This window comes from Anoplopoma fimbria, chromosome 12, assembly GCF_027596085.1.
Source record: "Anoplopoma fimbria isolate UVic2021 breed Golden Eagle Sablefish chromosome 12, Afim_UVic_2022, whole genome shotgun sequence".
Taxonomy (NCBI): domain Eukaryota; kingdom Metazoa; phylum Chordata; class Actinopteri; order Perciformes; family Anoplopomatidae; genus Anoplopoma; species Anoplopoma fimbria.
In genome coordinates, this window is record NC_072460.1 from 22,537,345 (window position 1) to 22,549,942 (window position 12,598).

General features: G+C 40.6%; 1 protein-coding gene across 3 annotated transcripts; it reads left to right on the forward strand.

Annotated features, from left to right (window-relative positions):
- Window positions 1-2,084: 2,084 nt before the first annotated feature.
- Window positions 2,085-11,671, forward strand: syn2a (synapsin IIa). Of its 3 annotated transcripts, none has more exons than XM_054609731.1 (11): window positions 2,085-2,425; window positions 8,429-8,486; window positions 8,587-8,678; window positions 8,951-9,107; window positions 9,256-9,345; window positions 9,463-9,525; window positions 9,707-9,849; window positions 9,941-10,015; window positions 11,076-11,178; window positions 11,285-11,431; window positions 11,537-11,671. In XM_054609731.1, exons 1-11 carry the CDS (start codon window positions 2,085-2,087, stop codon window positions 11,669-11,671), a joined length of 1,404 nt encoding a protein of 467 aa, XP_054465706.1. The 3 variants fall into 3 exon arrangements, with proteins under 3 accessions (XP_054465706.1, XP_054465708.1, XP_054465709.1); XM_054609733.1 differs by having other exon boundaries at window positions 11,552-11,671; XM_054609734.1 differs by having other exon boundaries at window positions 11,558-11,671.
- The last annotated feature ends 927 nt before the right edge of the window (window positions 11,672-12,598 follow it).

Consider the following 12,598-nt stretch of genomic DNA (forward strand, 5'->3'; position numbering starts at 1 on the left):
AGAAAAGCATTTATTTTTATACACAAAATCACACATTTGTCTCAAAGGGCTTTACAATCTGTACAAATTAAAAAACTAAAACATGGACAAAATTCCACATCCCTTTAACAGGAGAGAAAATCCAAAAGTTATGCAACAGATATTGTGTATGAAGAGTAACCAGGCACAGTGACAGTAAAATTACAATATGAAGAAACAGCATGACAATATTATAGTGCTAACTCACAAGCTATAATTAGCTGGAGTTTGTCACTGTCATGGATTAAAGAAAGCTCCACTATTCATGTGAAGCGCAGCTCTGACAAATGGTGTTATTACTTTTTTAAAGATGAGTTAATAGTGTAAAAGAGTTCCATCCCCAAATTTGTGATGCTACACAAATATATGTACAAATAATATATGTATGTAATGCATATATATAATGTGCAACATCAGGTTGAGAAAACATACTCCACATTTATAGAGATCAAACAAATTCAAGGATTACATTTTGTAAACAGTGCATTATATTCCATCATTCTAGCTTTCAAACACATATTGTTCATTTATTTAAGCACTGCAGGTTTGAGTCTTTTTGTGCAAGCAGCCTGATGCTATATTTACCACACTTTTATCTAATCACCAATTATCCAAGTGCAGCGCTGGACAGTGGCCTGTGTCTGTCAGTGCAGTTTAAATCTCCTGATGGGTGCAGGAGTTTGCTGGAAGATCAGCTTTCAACCAGTCCAGCAGATTTTAACAGTGTGAATGCACCTGTCAACTATGCTTAATGGTTGTTTGGTAGAAAAATATTCATGCTGAGAATTAAAGAGATCATTGACTTAATAATAAGATGTATAACTCTTTAATTTTTCACATAAGAGTCAATGTTTGTGCGTGTCATGTTTGCGTGAACTTTGCAGCCTCTTGACCAGATTTGTGGTAAATGAGATTGATGAAATATTGATCTGTATTGATCTGTTTCCTGATGCATTCAAAAAAAGCATTGATCTGTTACAGCACACATGGGGCTCTGTGGTGGTTTCATCACACAACATTAGTTCCTTCATATTCCTTGTATATACCAATTAAATTGTGAAACAGCAGCCAATTAATGCATTTTAAAGAGATGTACTAGTGGAAGTTGTTACCTTTGTCATACAATTGTGGGTTTTTTTGGTGCAAAATAAATAATGAAACATTTTTTCAAAGATATCTGCTATTCATCAGGTTTTTGTGAGGCAGCAGATAATTAAGTACCCCAAAAATATTGTAAGCGAAGATTTTGTGCTTTCATATTAATTTAGATTTTATGTGTTCAAAAGTGAATGTTTAATTGGAAATATAATAGCAGATAATGATAAACTCTGCCACCCACAGTGAACAAATGCTGCTGAGGTAAAGCATGGCTTGTTTGAAATTATAATAGGTAACATAAGTACCTATATAGGGATTGATAAATCAATTAGGAGAGAGGGTTTACTACATGCAATACCTCAATAGTCTCAGGGGACTGCTGCTGACGTCTCTCCTCTCATTCATTGCCCACTAGTCCAAACAGCCATTTTAGATTTCACGGCTGCATTTCACACACAGAGAAAAAAACACTGTGCATGGACAGAGGGCAGAGAAAACACACAAAAAAACTGAGCGAGCCAGAGGAAGGCAATTATGATGTAGCACCCAATGCCCTCTTGCACTTCCACTAGAAACTCCTCTATTTTATATGCAGTGGTTCAAACAAGCATGACGCCTATGAGGCAGTAGGAAATGGGGGGAGGGGTAGGGAAGACAGGCAGGAACGCCGGTTAGAGTGGAGAGAGAGGAGAGAACAAGATGAGGGAGGAGAGGCAGAGCCTGGGCATCATTTGCAATGCTGGAGGAGAGCACAGGGAGAAGGGGATTGGTCGAGGGAGAGTGTAGCGTCACCGCCAGTAAAGGGGGGAGCTCTGAGGATGCTCTGCTGAACTGGGTGGGAATACATTCGCTGGGAGTTTTTGCATTGAGAGCTCAGCCATTATCAGCTGTACACATAGGAACGGGGGACTCCTCTGCAGAAATCATTTTCCACACCCGGTGCTCGTTCACTCCTCTCAGCTGCAGCCATGAATTATCTGCGTCGACGTCTCTCGGACAGCACGTTCATCTCCAATCTGCCCAATGGCTACATGACTGACCTCCAGAGGCCTGACAATGCTCAGCCGGCTCCACCTGCCTCCACCACCCCCGCCAAGTCTCCTACAACTGGGCCCACTCCACCTGCCACTTCCCCGGCTCCAGAGAGGAAGCCCCAGCCGTCTCAGTCCTCCGGAGCGGGCTTCTTCAGCTCCATCACCAACGTTGTTAAGCAGACAGCTGCCTCAGCAGGGCTGGTGGAGCAGACCCAAGTCACGACACCCAAGAAGTTCAAGATTCTCCTGGTAATCGACGAACCACAACAGGAGTGGTAAGAGCATATGTTGCTCTACTCATTCACCTTGAATCATGTCTTGTTTGTTTGCTCATCCTTAATGTTGATTTATCTCCACGTGATTCCTTTTGATGTAGCAGTGAGGTAAAGGGTTAAAGAGCCGCTGAAACAACACGCATCATGCACCCTGCAGATGTGAATGGGCTCTGCTGCTGTGGTTTGATGGTACAGCATGCCAGTGTTACGGTAATACAACGAGGCAGCCAACGCTTAAAGCAAAACACGGTCCATTGATTCTCAGCAGTAATGACATTACACCAAGATGGAGGATTTTTTTATTGTCCTCTATTTTGTCTGGGTAGTAGAATGTGCTTGTTTGTGGCATTGTTTTGTTGTAAATTTTGGAGAAATAGAAAGTAGGATTTATGTCGACTGCCTGTATAAAACAAATGTCTATTAACTAAAACATAAATAATAGTATTGTCATGTAATTCTTAAAAAATAGATGTCCCACAGGTTGTGCACAAGTGGAGAATGTACATTATTTCTCTGGAAGGAGTCTAAATACTGCAGTGCTTTCCCTCCATCAATGGGGTTTCCCCCTGCTCACGTACAGGAGATCACATGACATGCCCTGCACTGACATGGGGATTGTAACTGCGGCACATGGTGCATAGGGTTCCACTAGCCGATCACACAGGTTGTATGCAGTAAATAGGTAATTAAAACATAGAGTCAAATTGAATAGCATCATCTGCATAGTTATGTTTCTCCTCCAGCAGGGAGAAAGGACCATTGTGTCCGCAATGTTAAGAGTGCAGGCTTACGTTAAGGCATTTAAGCTGTTGCACTGACAGTAAATGTCCTCGGGGGATCTTACTCAGAGGTAGCTTTAAACGAGCGTCTCTGTCAGTCAACCGTGGAACAGAATTAAAGTGCTGCACTCAGATTTAGAGGAAACTTATTTTGAAAAAATCTTGTTGAAAAAAGTAAAGAATATGGTCATTATATCCCCGCACAATCAACACTTGTTTGCACAGCTGACATATTTTCCACCGCAATGTGTGTGTGCTAGAGCTGTGCAGCTGGATATCCGGCATATTTGCACAATCCATCAATGTGACTGATATTGCCTCCAAATGCATATCATTTATGGACATTATTATGCATTTCCTTCTTTTTTTTTTTATATAGTGCAATAAAAGTGAGCAATATGAAAATGAAAAGTGCAATGCATATGACCAGCATGAAAACAAACATGACACATGCTGGATAACTAGACTCAAACAAAAAGACAAAACAAAAGAGCAAGCAACAACTGCAGCAGCAACAACGAGACAAAAAAAGAACACACATGTGTTTAGTTGCTTGTGTTTGTTTTTGTGGATGGATGGGTTTTATGTTTTAAATATATAGAGGGGAGAGAGCAAAAAGGTATTTACCAAGGATGATAGAGAGAGAATAATAAAAAAGAAAAACGTAACTAAGATGCAGGTCAGGACAGCTGAAATTTCTGCATTAATTCATTTATAATCTATTACTACTTTTACACTGGATGTTATGCTGATTTTGTGGACCCTTTGGGCTTCCACACGGCATGGAAATGAAATCTTAATTGAATCTACATCCCCCTTCTATAAGCTTTGGAATCATCCAAATATCTGGTATTTAGATCTGAAGTAGGATTAACTAACGGGCCGTCACACTTGGAATCCATTTATGCAGGTTGTCATGTTGTAAACATGAGTGTTACATCAGGGTTAATATTTTGTCTATATCTGATGGCCACGGTTGCAGGCTTTCATTTTTACACTGATTAAGATACATATAAATTATTCATTTTAGTTCAGATGAATTCAATTGAATCTTCCGATGAGATCGCCCCTAAAACGCAACAAATCACACAAATAGTAGGATAGCTGCGTAGCTGATTCAGAAGGCCTTGCGGTTTTCACTTATCCCGTTTATTTGTGCGGGTCTAGCCATTTATATAACAGAAAACGTTGATCAATAATAATAAGATCAGACCCTCGTCTGCGGGATGGATGCCAGCCTTTGTTTTGTTGCTTCACTTTTCCACATTTGTTGTGAGTGGAAGCATCTTGTTGAGGAATAAGGATTGCAGTGCAGTTCTGGCAGAGGAGCACATTATAATACATTAAACTAAAAACAAGTCATTCATCAAAGGTCATTCCATTGAGTAGGTTGGGCTGCAAAGAGATAATTTTTTAGAAATGATCTGATATGAAGTAGCGTCTCTGGATCTGATAAAAAATGTCAAGTGATTTCAAGCCCTGACATTTATTCCTTATTCAATGTAATGTTAGTTCATTGTGTTCATGAGCGCCGCAGATCACTCCTAATAGTTTCCTGCTTCATATATATAATACACACATCCACTTTGGGAGAATCAGAGAAAATACCTCATTGAAAGGGCTTCCTCCGTCTGAGTGCTGCATCTATTTTTCATGACTTCTCAACATCACTGTGTGGGGAGTTGAACACGAGGTTTGCTTTGTTTTGGTTGCTTTAATTCAACCTTTCACCCAGTGGTTGTAAGTCACTGTGGCAGTACAAACCAATCTCAGTTTACTCAGCTTTGCAAAGGTCTGCTTCGTTCACGTCCAGCGTTGTGTGGCTTATAGATGTTTATATAGTAGCACTGTTCGAAAAGGTATGAGACTATTAACTGTAATATAAAAAACAAATGTAATTTAGAGGATTCAGAGGAAAAAGATTTGGAATAAGTACAGACGTGTTTGAAACGCTACATGCTTTGTATTCAGGTCTCACAGATTCAAGACGAAAACCGTGACAAATATAGCTGCTGGCGAGCTATAAGAAAATGAAATGGGTCTTTATTTTCATGCAGCTTTTTGCTGAGTACCTAATATCCTCTGTAATGTTGGCACACCTTGAGTCTGGCGGCTTGTTTATGCGCCGTATCTCATTTTGTGAAGGGCTGTTTCAAGACTTTTTCCTTTTCCGCCGCCGCAAATGGAAGTCAGAGTGATGAGCACCGCTGGCCCCGAGACACATGGAATGAAAACAGGAAAGAGTCCTCCAGACTAATTGCATCTGGCAGATGGCTCGACCATCAACATCTATTTTTCAGTTACAATGAGTCAAATCCCAGATACGTATATATTGAGAGAGAGAGAGAGAGAGAGAGAGAGAGAGAGAGAGGGAGAGATTTCCTTGACAATTTATCAAGAAAATTACAGTTAATTCTAAGTGTTGTAGAGAAGAAATGTTACCATTACTTAAATTGTGTCTATGCAGATGAAGCCATCTGTCAGAGTCATTGCATTTGGCAGATGGTGCGGCCATCAACAAACTTTTCTTTAGTTCAAAATGAGTCAAATCCCAGTTCATATATATATATATGTATAGAGAGAGAGAGAGAGAGACTTACTTGATAATCTATCAAGGCAATTACATTACATTACAGTCATTTAGCAGACGCTTTTATCCAAAGCGACTTACAATCAGTAGTATGTTACATATCATTCACCGATGGCAAGCCTTCGGGAGCAACTTGGGGTTAAGTGTCTTGCCCAAGGACACATCGACTGCGTGCTCGGGTATCGAACCACCGATCCTCTGATTGGAGAACTACCTTGCTCTCCACTACACCACAGCCGCCCCCAATTACAGTTAATTCTAGATGTTGCAGAGTGAAGAAATGTTTACCATTACTGAATTTTCTCTTTCGCAAATGGACACCAGCTATCAGTAACAAATAAGGATTATTTTAGTGTCAGAGATGCTTTAATTGTTACACACAAAGATGTAAAATTTCCCAGAAGACTCAAAATGTCCTGCAACTTTAGAATAAGCCATACAAAGAACACAGAGAACATCGATATCAGCATTTGAACAACTTTGGACTTTGTTGTGTAACAGGTTGTGTTGAGCGGAATAATTAACTGTAGGATAAAACGTGTGATGATGAAATCTTATTATTGCTAGACTTAAAGCAAAGATAGAGATACAAGCTCTCTCTCATCCAGGCAGCATTAGATGAAGCTGCCATTCATCCAGGGAGGTTTGATCTGTGCCAGGAATACGTTGCCATAAACTGCTCTTATGGCAGAAGGAGCAGATGTTCCACTGTCTTACCTTTCAGAGTAATGGCCGACATGTCTACCTCTATCTTATTCTCTCCACAATGCTGCTCAATTTAAAGAAGGGCCATAGATTCCTTTTTATTGAGTGTTCAAATTTAAGAACACACAGGGGGGCTGTATTTGACTGGAGTCAGAGCAGGAATGTTTTATACTGTGGGCTTAACCTTATTCAAACATTACTCACGTATGAGAGCGAATGTTAAGCAGGCATTAATATTCAACACAGACTCCCGCTAACCAAGCTCTCGGGTGAATCATCCCGATGAAAAAATTATTTCACAGTAATAACATGATTTGGCAATTTGAGAACCTGGAACCATTAATGAAGCCGCTTCAATTTTCTCCTGCAATATTGACTTACTCTTAAAATCATAAAAGAGTTTTTTTTTCTTATTTGGTTTCTCATCTCATTTGAGTCAAGTCAAGAGGACCCATGTTGATTCTTTCAAATGAATGATCCAAGTCAACATGTCAGTGAGCAGATGGACTCAGTGCCCAGAGGCTGACTCCAGTTTGAAGGCCAGTATGACATAACGGCAAAGGCAGAAATATTGCTAATACAGTACAATAATGTCCTTCAGTTTTTGATGAAAGCTCGTTGTTAACCAGAGGAGCTGGTTACTGTCAAACACTAATGCATGAGAACTAATGGTGTCCTCTTTGAACGTGGGGCTTCCATGTTCAGCATGCTGAGTGATATATAGCACAGATCAGACACAACATTATGCTCCTCACCCTGACACAGCTTAAAATTTAAACTTTTCCATGCCCCGTCTCTGTGTTTGTGTCTCAGCATGGTGTTTTGGAAGCACTGTCTCAGTCTACAGCGTGCATCGGCACAGGCATTAATCACAGTGCAGACTAGGCTTTTCATTTTCTCGGATATAGGAGCAGCAATTCATATTTTAATGCTTGTTTTTCCTCCCCAGCCAAACAGTTCACTGTGTCCCAATTAGATTGGGGATGAATTATTCAGCTTTAGTTCCGTGGTAAATTGGCAGGGAGAGCAGGATACGTGACAGCGGGGTGATACGAGCTAAGAGGAAGACGAAGTGAGAACTCCCCAGCAGGTAGTCTAAATATATCAACAAAGCCGTACTGAAAAGTGGACATTCTGCAAATCCTGTTTGGATAAAGGGGGGGTCTCAAAATGTCCTGCATCACACCAGTGTACCACTGTTGCACTGCAGCAGATGGCTGTTTGTATATGAGCTGAGAGGAAACCAGAATGAAACCTGAATTTGAAGGGAAGAGATATTTTTTGGGCCCCGATTAGGATATTGATTTACTGTAGATCTCCACAGTAGTTTCCACTGCCAAAGCTTATTAGTGTAGGAAAAAAACGAATGAATCAAACTCACTGTTAACATCGACAATTGTGTAGCTTCTGCAGCTTTCCATGTGAGATTTTTACTTCACTGGTTATCCAGGGAAATAAAAAAAAGAATTAAAGGACCCCAATATGTCATTTTTATACAAGCCTTTAAAAAGTGCTGCATCACAAGTCATGATTTCTGTATAGGAATGTTACCTAACTGCATCGTCCTTTATTAACCCCCGCTGTGTGTTCCAGCCAGTGGACCAGGCAGTAATTGCATGTATGTGTATGCTTGCCTTTAAAGATGGTGCAGCCTGGAAAAAGTGTTGTAATATTTTATCACTATGCTCGTTGCCAGAATGAAGGGAAGAAGCGTTAGAGAGGCAGTGTATTAGCAGTTGGAAGAGCGTGAAAGGAAGCATTGTATCTGCTCTGTGTATCCAATCAACATTAATTCATATTGCAGATTGCTGTTGTTATTATCAAATGCTAGATTTACTCTTGGATTGGTGATTAATTGGAAATCTCTATTCTAGTAATTCTTATTCTGCTATAGCATTTAGTTAATAAATTGTTTTCTGTTTTCACCAGGGCTAAATTGTTCCGGGGAAAGAAACTACATGGAGATTATGACATCAAAGTGGAGCAGGTACGTTCTGCCAAACCAGTTTTATCCATATTAAATACTTATGTAAAGAGAAGTTTAAGAACTCTGTCCTCATACAATTCTCAAATCATTGACTCCTCAGGCTGAATTCAACGAGATCAACGTTGTGGCCCACGCCAACGGGACCTGCAACGTTAACATGCAAGTTCTCAGAAATGGGACCAAGGTTATCAGGTGAGACACGCACACACACACACACACACACACACACACACACACACACACACACACACACACACACACACACACACACACACACACACACACACACACACACACACACACACACAAGAAGACAGAAAAGATTCAAGCACCACCTTCATTAATAATCATAGTTTAATAATTTTGTGTTTCCCCCCCACGGTGCTGACTGATTGAGCCACATTGCTATCATCACTAATCACAGTTTGTAATTTTGTTTCTCTGCTATAATTTTTGTTTTCCAGGTCATTCAAGCCAGACTTTGTCCTCATTCGTCAACACGCCTTCAGTATGACCCAGAATGAGGATTTTCGCAACCTGATCATCGGTCTGCAGTATGGAGGCGTCCCGTGCATCAACTCGCTTGAGTCCATCTACAACCTGTGTGACAAGCCGTGGGCGGTAAGCACTCAGCAGCCGGGGAGGGGGGCAAAAATAATGTTTTATTCTCTGTCTGAATCATATTCTATCTATTGCATAACTGTTATCTGCTCTGTGACATAATCAATAAAAAAGTTATATATGATTTATTTACATTTTGTGTGTCCAGTTTGCCCAACTTATCAACACCCACAGAAAGCTGGGTTCAGAGAAGTTCCCTCTGATTGAGCAGACGTTCTACCCAAACTACAAGGAGATGGTGAGAACCCACTTTTCTACTGCACCCAAAGATTGTTTCATATAATTTTAGTGCTATTTTGCAAATGAAAAATGAAACTATGAAGCAGAATACAAGGCAAGAACTTTCTTACTTTAGGTGAGCATGCCATCCTTCCCTGTGGTTGTGAAGATTGGACACGCCCACTCCGGAATTGGAAAGGTATATGGATGTTTCTTGTTCCAGAAATATTGAAAGAATGCATCAATGTGTTTTGCTATAAATCTTGCTTTTGTGTTAAGAACTTCAGCCATGTTAAATATTCTCTTAATTTAAGAAATTTGAGCATCATCAACATATCACAACGCTCGGTTCTGTCTCACGCGTCTGTTTTCGTGTACAGGTGAAGGTGGACAATCACAGTAAGTTCCAGGACATAGCCAGTGTCGTGGCTCTCACCCAGACGTACACCACCACAGAACCTCTCATCGACTCCAAGTACGACATCAGAATCCAGAAGATCGGCTCTGACTACAAGGCCTACATGTATGTACGGTTACGCTTTCCTTACCTTAACTTAACATAAAGTTAATGAGAAACAAAGCAGTTGTAATGTGTTCTGCTTAACTCGCTGCAGGAGAACTTCTATATCTGGAAACTGGAAGACCAATACTGGCTCAGCTATGCTGGAACAGGTGGCCATGACTGAGAGGTGAGTGAAGAAGCATTCAACAGATGTCTGCAATATGAGGAAACGCTAACTAAATGCCTGGAGCTAGCTAAAAACATCAGATTTCAGCATGTCACAAGTTTATTTTAGCACCCTATGTCAGAATAGCAGGTGATAACTAAAAATGATAACGGGTCAAGTTAGCAAGCTGTTAGTAAGCTCATCTTGGCTAGCAAGCTGACGTAGTTAGCTTAAGCACTTGCAGACATATTTCAGATGTGTCCACATTCAACTATAACACATCCTGTCAAATGCTTTAGCTCATCTTACAGAAATCTAGTTTGCCTAAAACTGACATTTGGACAAAATGTTTGCCTCACAGTGTCTGGATCTAAGTTCTCCCGTTCCTCCTGCAGATGCTTCACTTTGTCTTCTTAAAGGATACGGTTTTCTTGCTTCTTTACCATGTAGGCAGTGCATCCCACCACACAGTAGCTTTTGGGCGCTTTTCAGCTTTTTGCTAGACGAAAAGTGGCGAGGAGGTTCCTTCACCCAATGCAAAGTCAATGCAGAGCGATGGATTGTTTTACCCCACCGCTGTGGGCGGGACTTAAATGCACTCTGTCTCTATAGAGCGGTAAAGGGACAACACAGTTTTGTAGGCCAACCTCGGAAGTTAGTATCACATTGGTTCCCTCGTGACACCAATTGGATTCTTCTATTGATTTTGTATTATTGCAGAAAACGAGTCATAAAACGCGGAAATTAGTTCTTTATTACATCGGTTCCCTTGTCTCGATGTCTGTGTTTTTTTAATTGTTTTGTCAATTTGTCTTCAGGCATCTAACCAAAAAAACAATTAAAAAAAACACCGATGTAATAAAGAACTAATTTCCACGTTTTATGACTCGTTCCTGCACCTCTCTACTCCCCAATACAAAGACAAATGAGCAAATTATCTCAGATTCATCAATTATGTCACATGTGGAATATTAACAAGCATCTCCTGGCGTGTTTAACTGTTTGCTGTGATCAGCTGCCATAATCAGACCGTGGCGTCTCATTATGCTGCCACTGGTTCTGAGTCATGCCTTTCGTTCAGGTACAAGCTGTGGGTCGACACCAGCTCAGAGATTTTCGGGGGTCTGGATATTTGCGCCGTCAAAGCCATCCATGGGAAAGATGGCAAAGATTTCATCACAGAGGTAGGAGTCTCGGATAATCCCGCTTAAAAGCTTGCAAAGATTAATCCTGTTCCTTCAGGTCAAATATTTCAGTATATCTGCTCTAACCATCCTCCATGTGACGCAGGTGGTGGGCTCTTCCATGCCCCTGGTGGGGGAGCACCAGGCTGAGGACAGGCAGCTCATCGCGGACATGGTGCTGGCAGAAATGAACCAATCAGCGGAAAGGGAAGCTAATGCTCCCCAAAGACCCACCACCATACAGCCATCGCAGGTATAGTAACACACGGGCACTACTATCAAATAATCTAGCAAATTCAAGATATTTTTTACAAGAATCACAGTTGTTTCCTGATGAATAATCTCTTTGTCATTTTAGGGAGCTGGCCAGAAGGGAGAGATTGTCGGCGAACCCATTAAAAACGGTGCCGGACACCCACCTCAAGGTTGTCTGCAGTACATTCTCGACTGTAATGGCGTGGCAGTGGGTCCAAAACCAGTCCAGGCCAACTGAGTCACTCCGGGAGAACGTGAAGAAGACAACGATGACAACGACGTACCTTAGCTGAACACAAGCACAGACGTGTGTGTTTGTGGACGCTAACATAGCTAGAATCAGATCTCGGTGACGTGAGCTCCGGTACAGCCGAGTGCTTTCCTGGACTGTGTTTTTAACTCTATGCAGTGTCAAAATGTACTGTCTACCTGTTGACCTGTTTGTGTGCTTGTATAGGTCACCTATGTTTCGGTAGCTGTGGGTTTTTTTCCGTTGTTGATGATGTAAAAAGCAGATTGTGCCTACACTTCAGTGCTGCTCTGTGCTACCTGTTTGACCCAGCGATTGGTCTTTTTATTTTGCCCCCTACCCATTTTTTTCTGTTTTCTATTTTGGTGTGTACCTTTTTAGATATTGTTCAAATGTGCAGTTTGGAGTTTATGTATATATCAATATGTATACAGTACGTGAGTGTGTATGGCTGTAGTGGTTATTTTCATACTTGTACTAATAGATATTTATTTTTGTTTTGCATGATTGATACAAAGGAAGGTGCAAGTCAGTTATTAATGTTACATCGCTGTTTTACCCCAGCTGTGTTCCCTGTGATTCATGCATTGTGAATGTGTCATAAGAAATGCATATTATATAAGTTCCACAGGATACATGTATTCATTACCAAACAGTGTGCATACACATACAGTAGAGACATACAGTATGTGGCCTTTCCTCAGATTACATTTTTCAACTATATTGTCAGAATGTCACCAGAAAGTAGATTATTTAGAGCGAGGATACATAATACTAGTACACATAATAATATAAAAAATTTGATTTATTAAAGATTCTATTATGTATGATGTTGTGCAGGTGTCTGCTAACACATCCTTAAATATATATATATATCATTTTGAACCAAAGAATAAATGATTTACTTTCAATCAG

Bases quoted from the DNA above. Each gene is read 5' to 3' on its own strand.
- syn2a (XM_054609731.1), top strand. From the start codon at position 2,085: ATGAATTATCTGCGTCGACGTCTCTCGGACAGCACGTTCATCTCCAAT. The intron at 8,487-8,586 runs GTACGTTCTGCC...TTGACTCCTCAG, and splicing joins ATGACATCAAAGTGGAGCAG to GCTGAATTCAACGAGATCAA. The intron at 8,679-8,950 runs GTGAGACACGCA...TTTGTTTTCCAG, and splicing joins AATGGGACCAAGGTTATCAG to GTCATTCAAGCCAGACTTTG.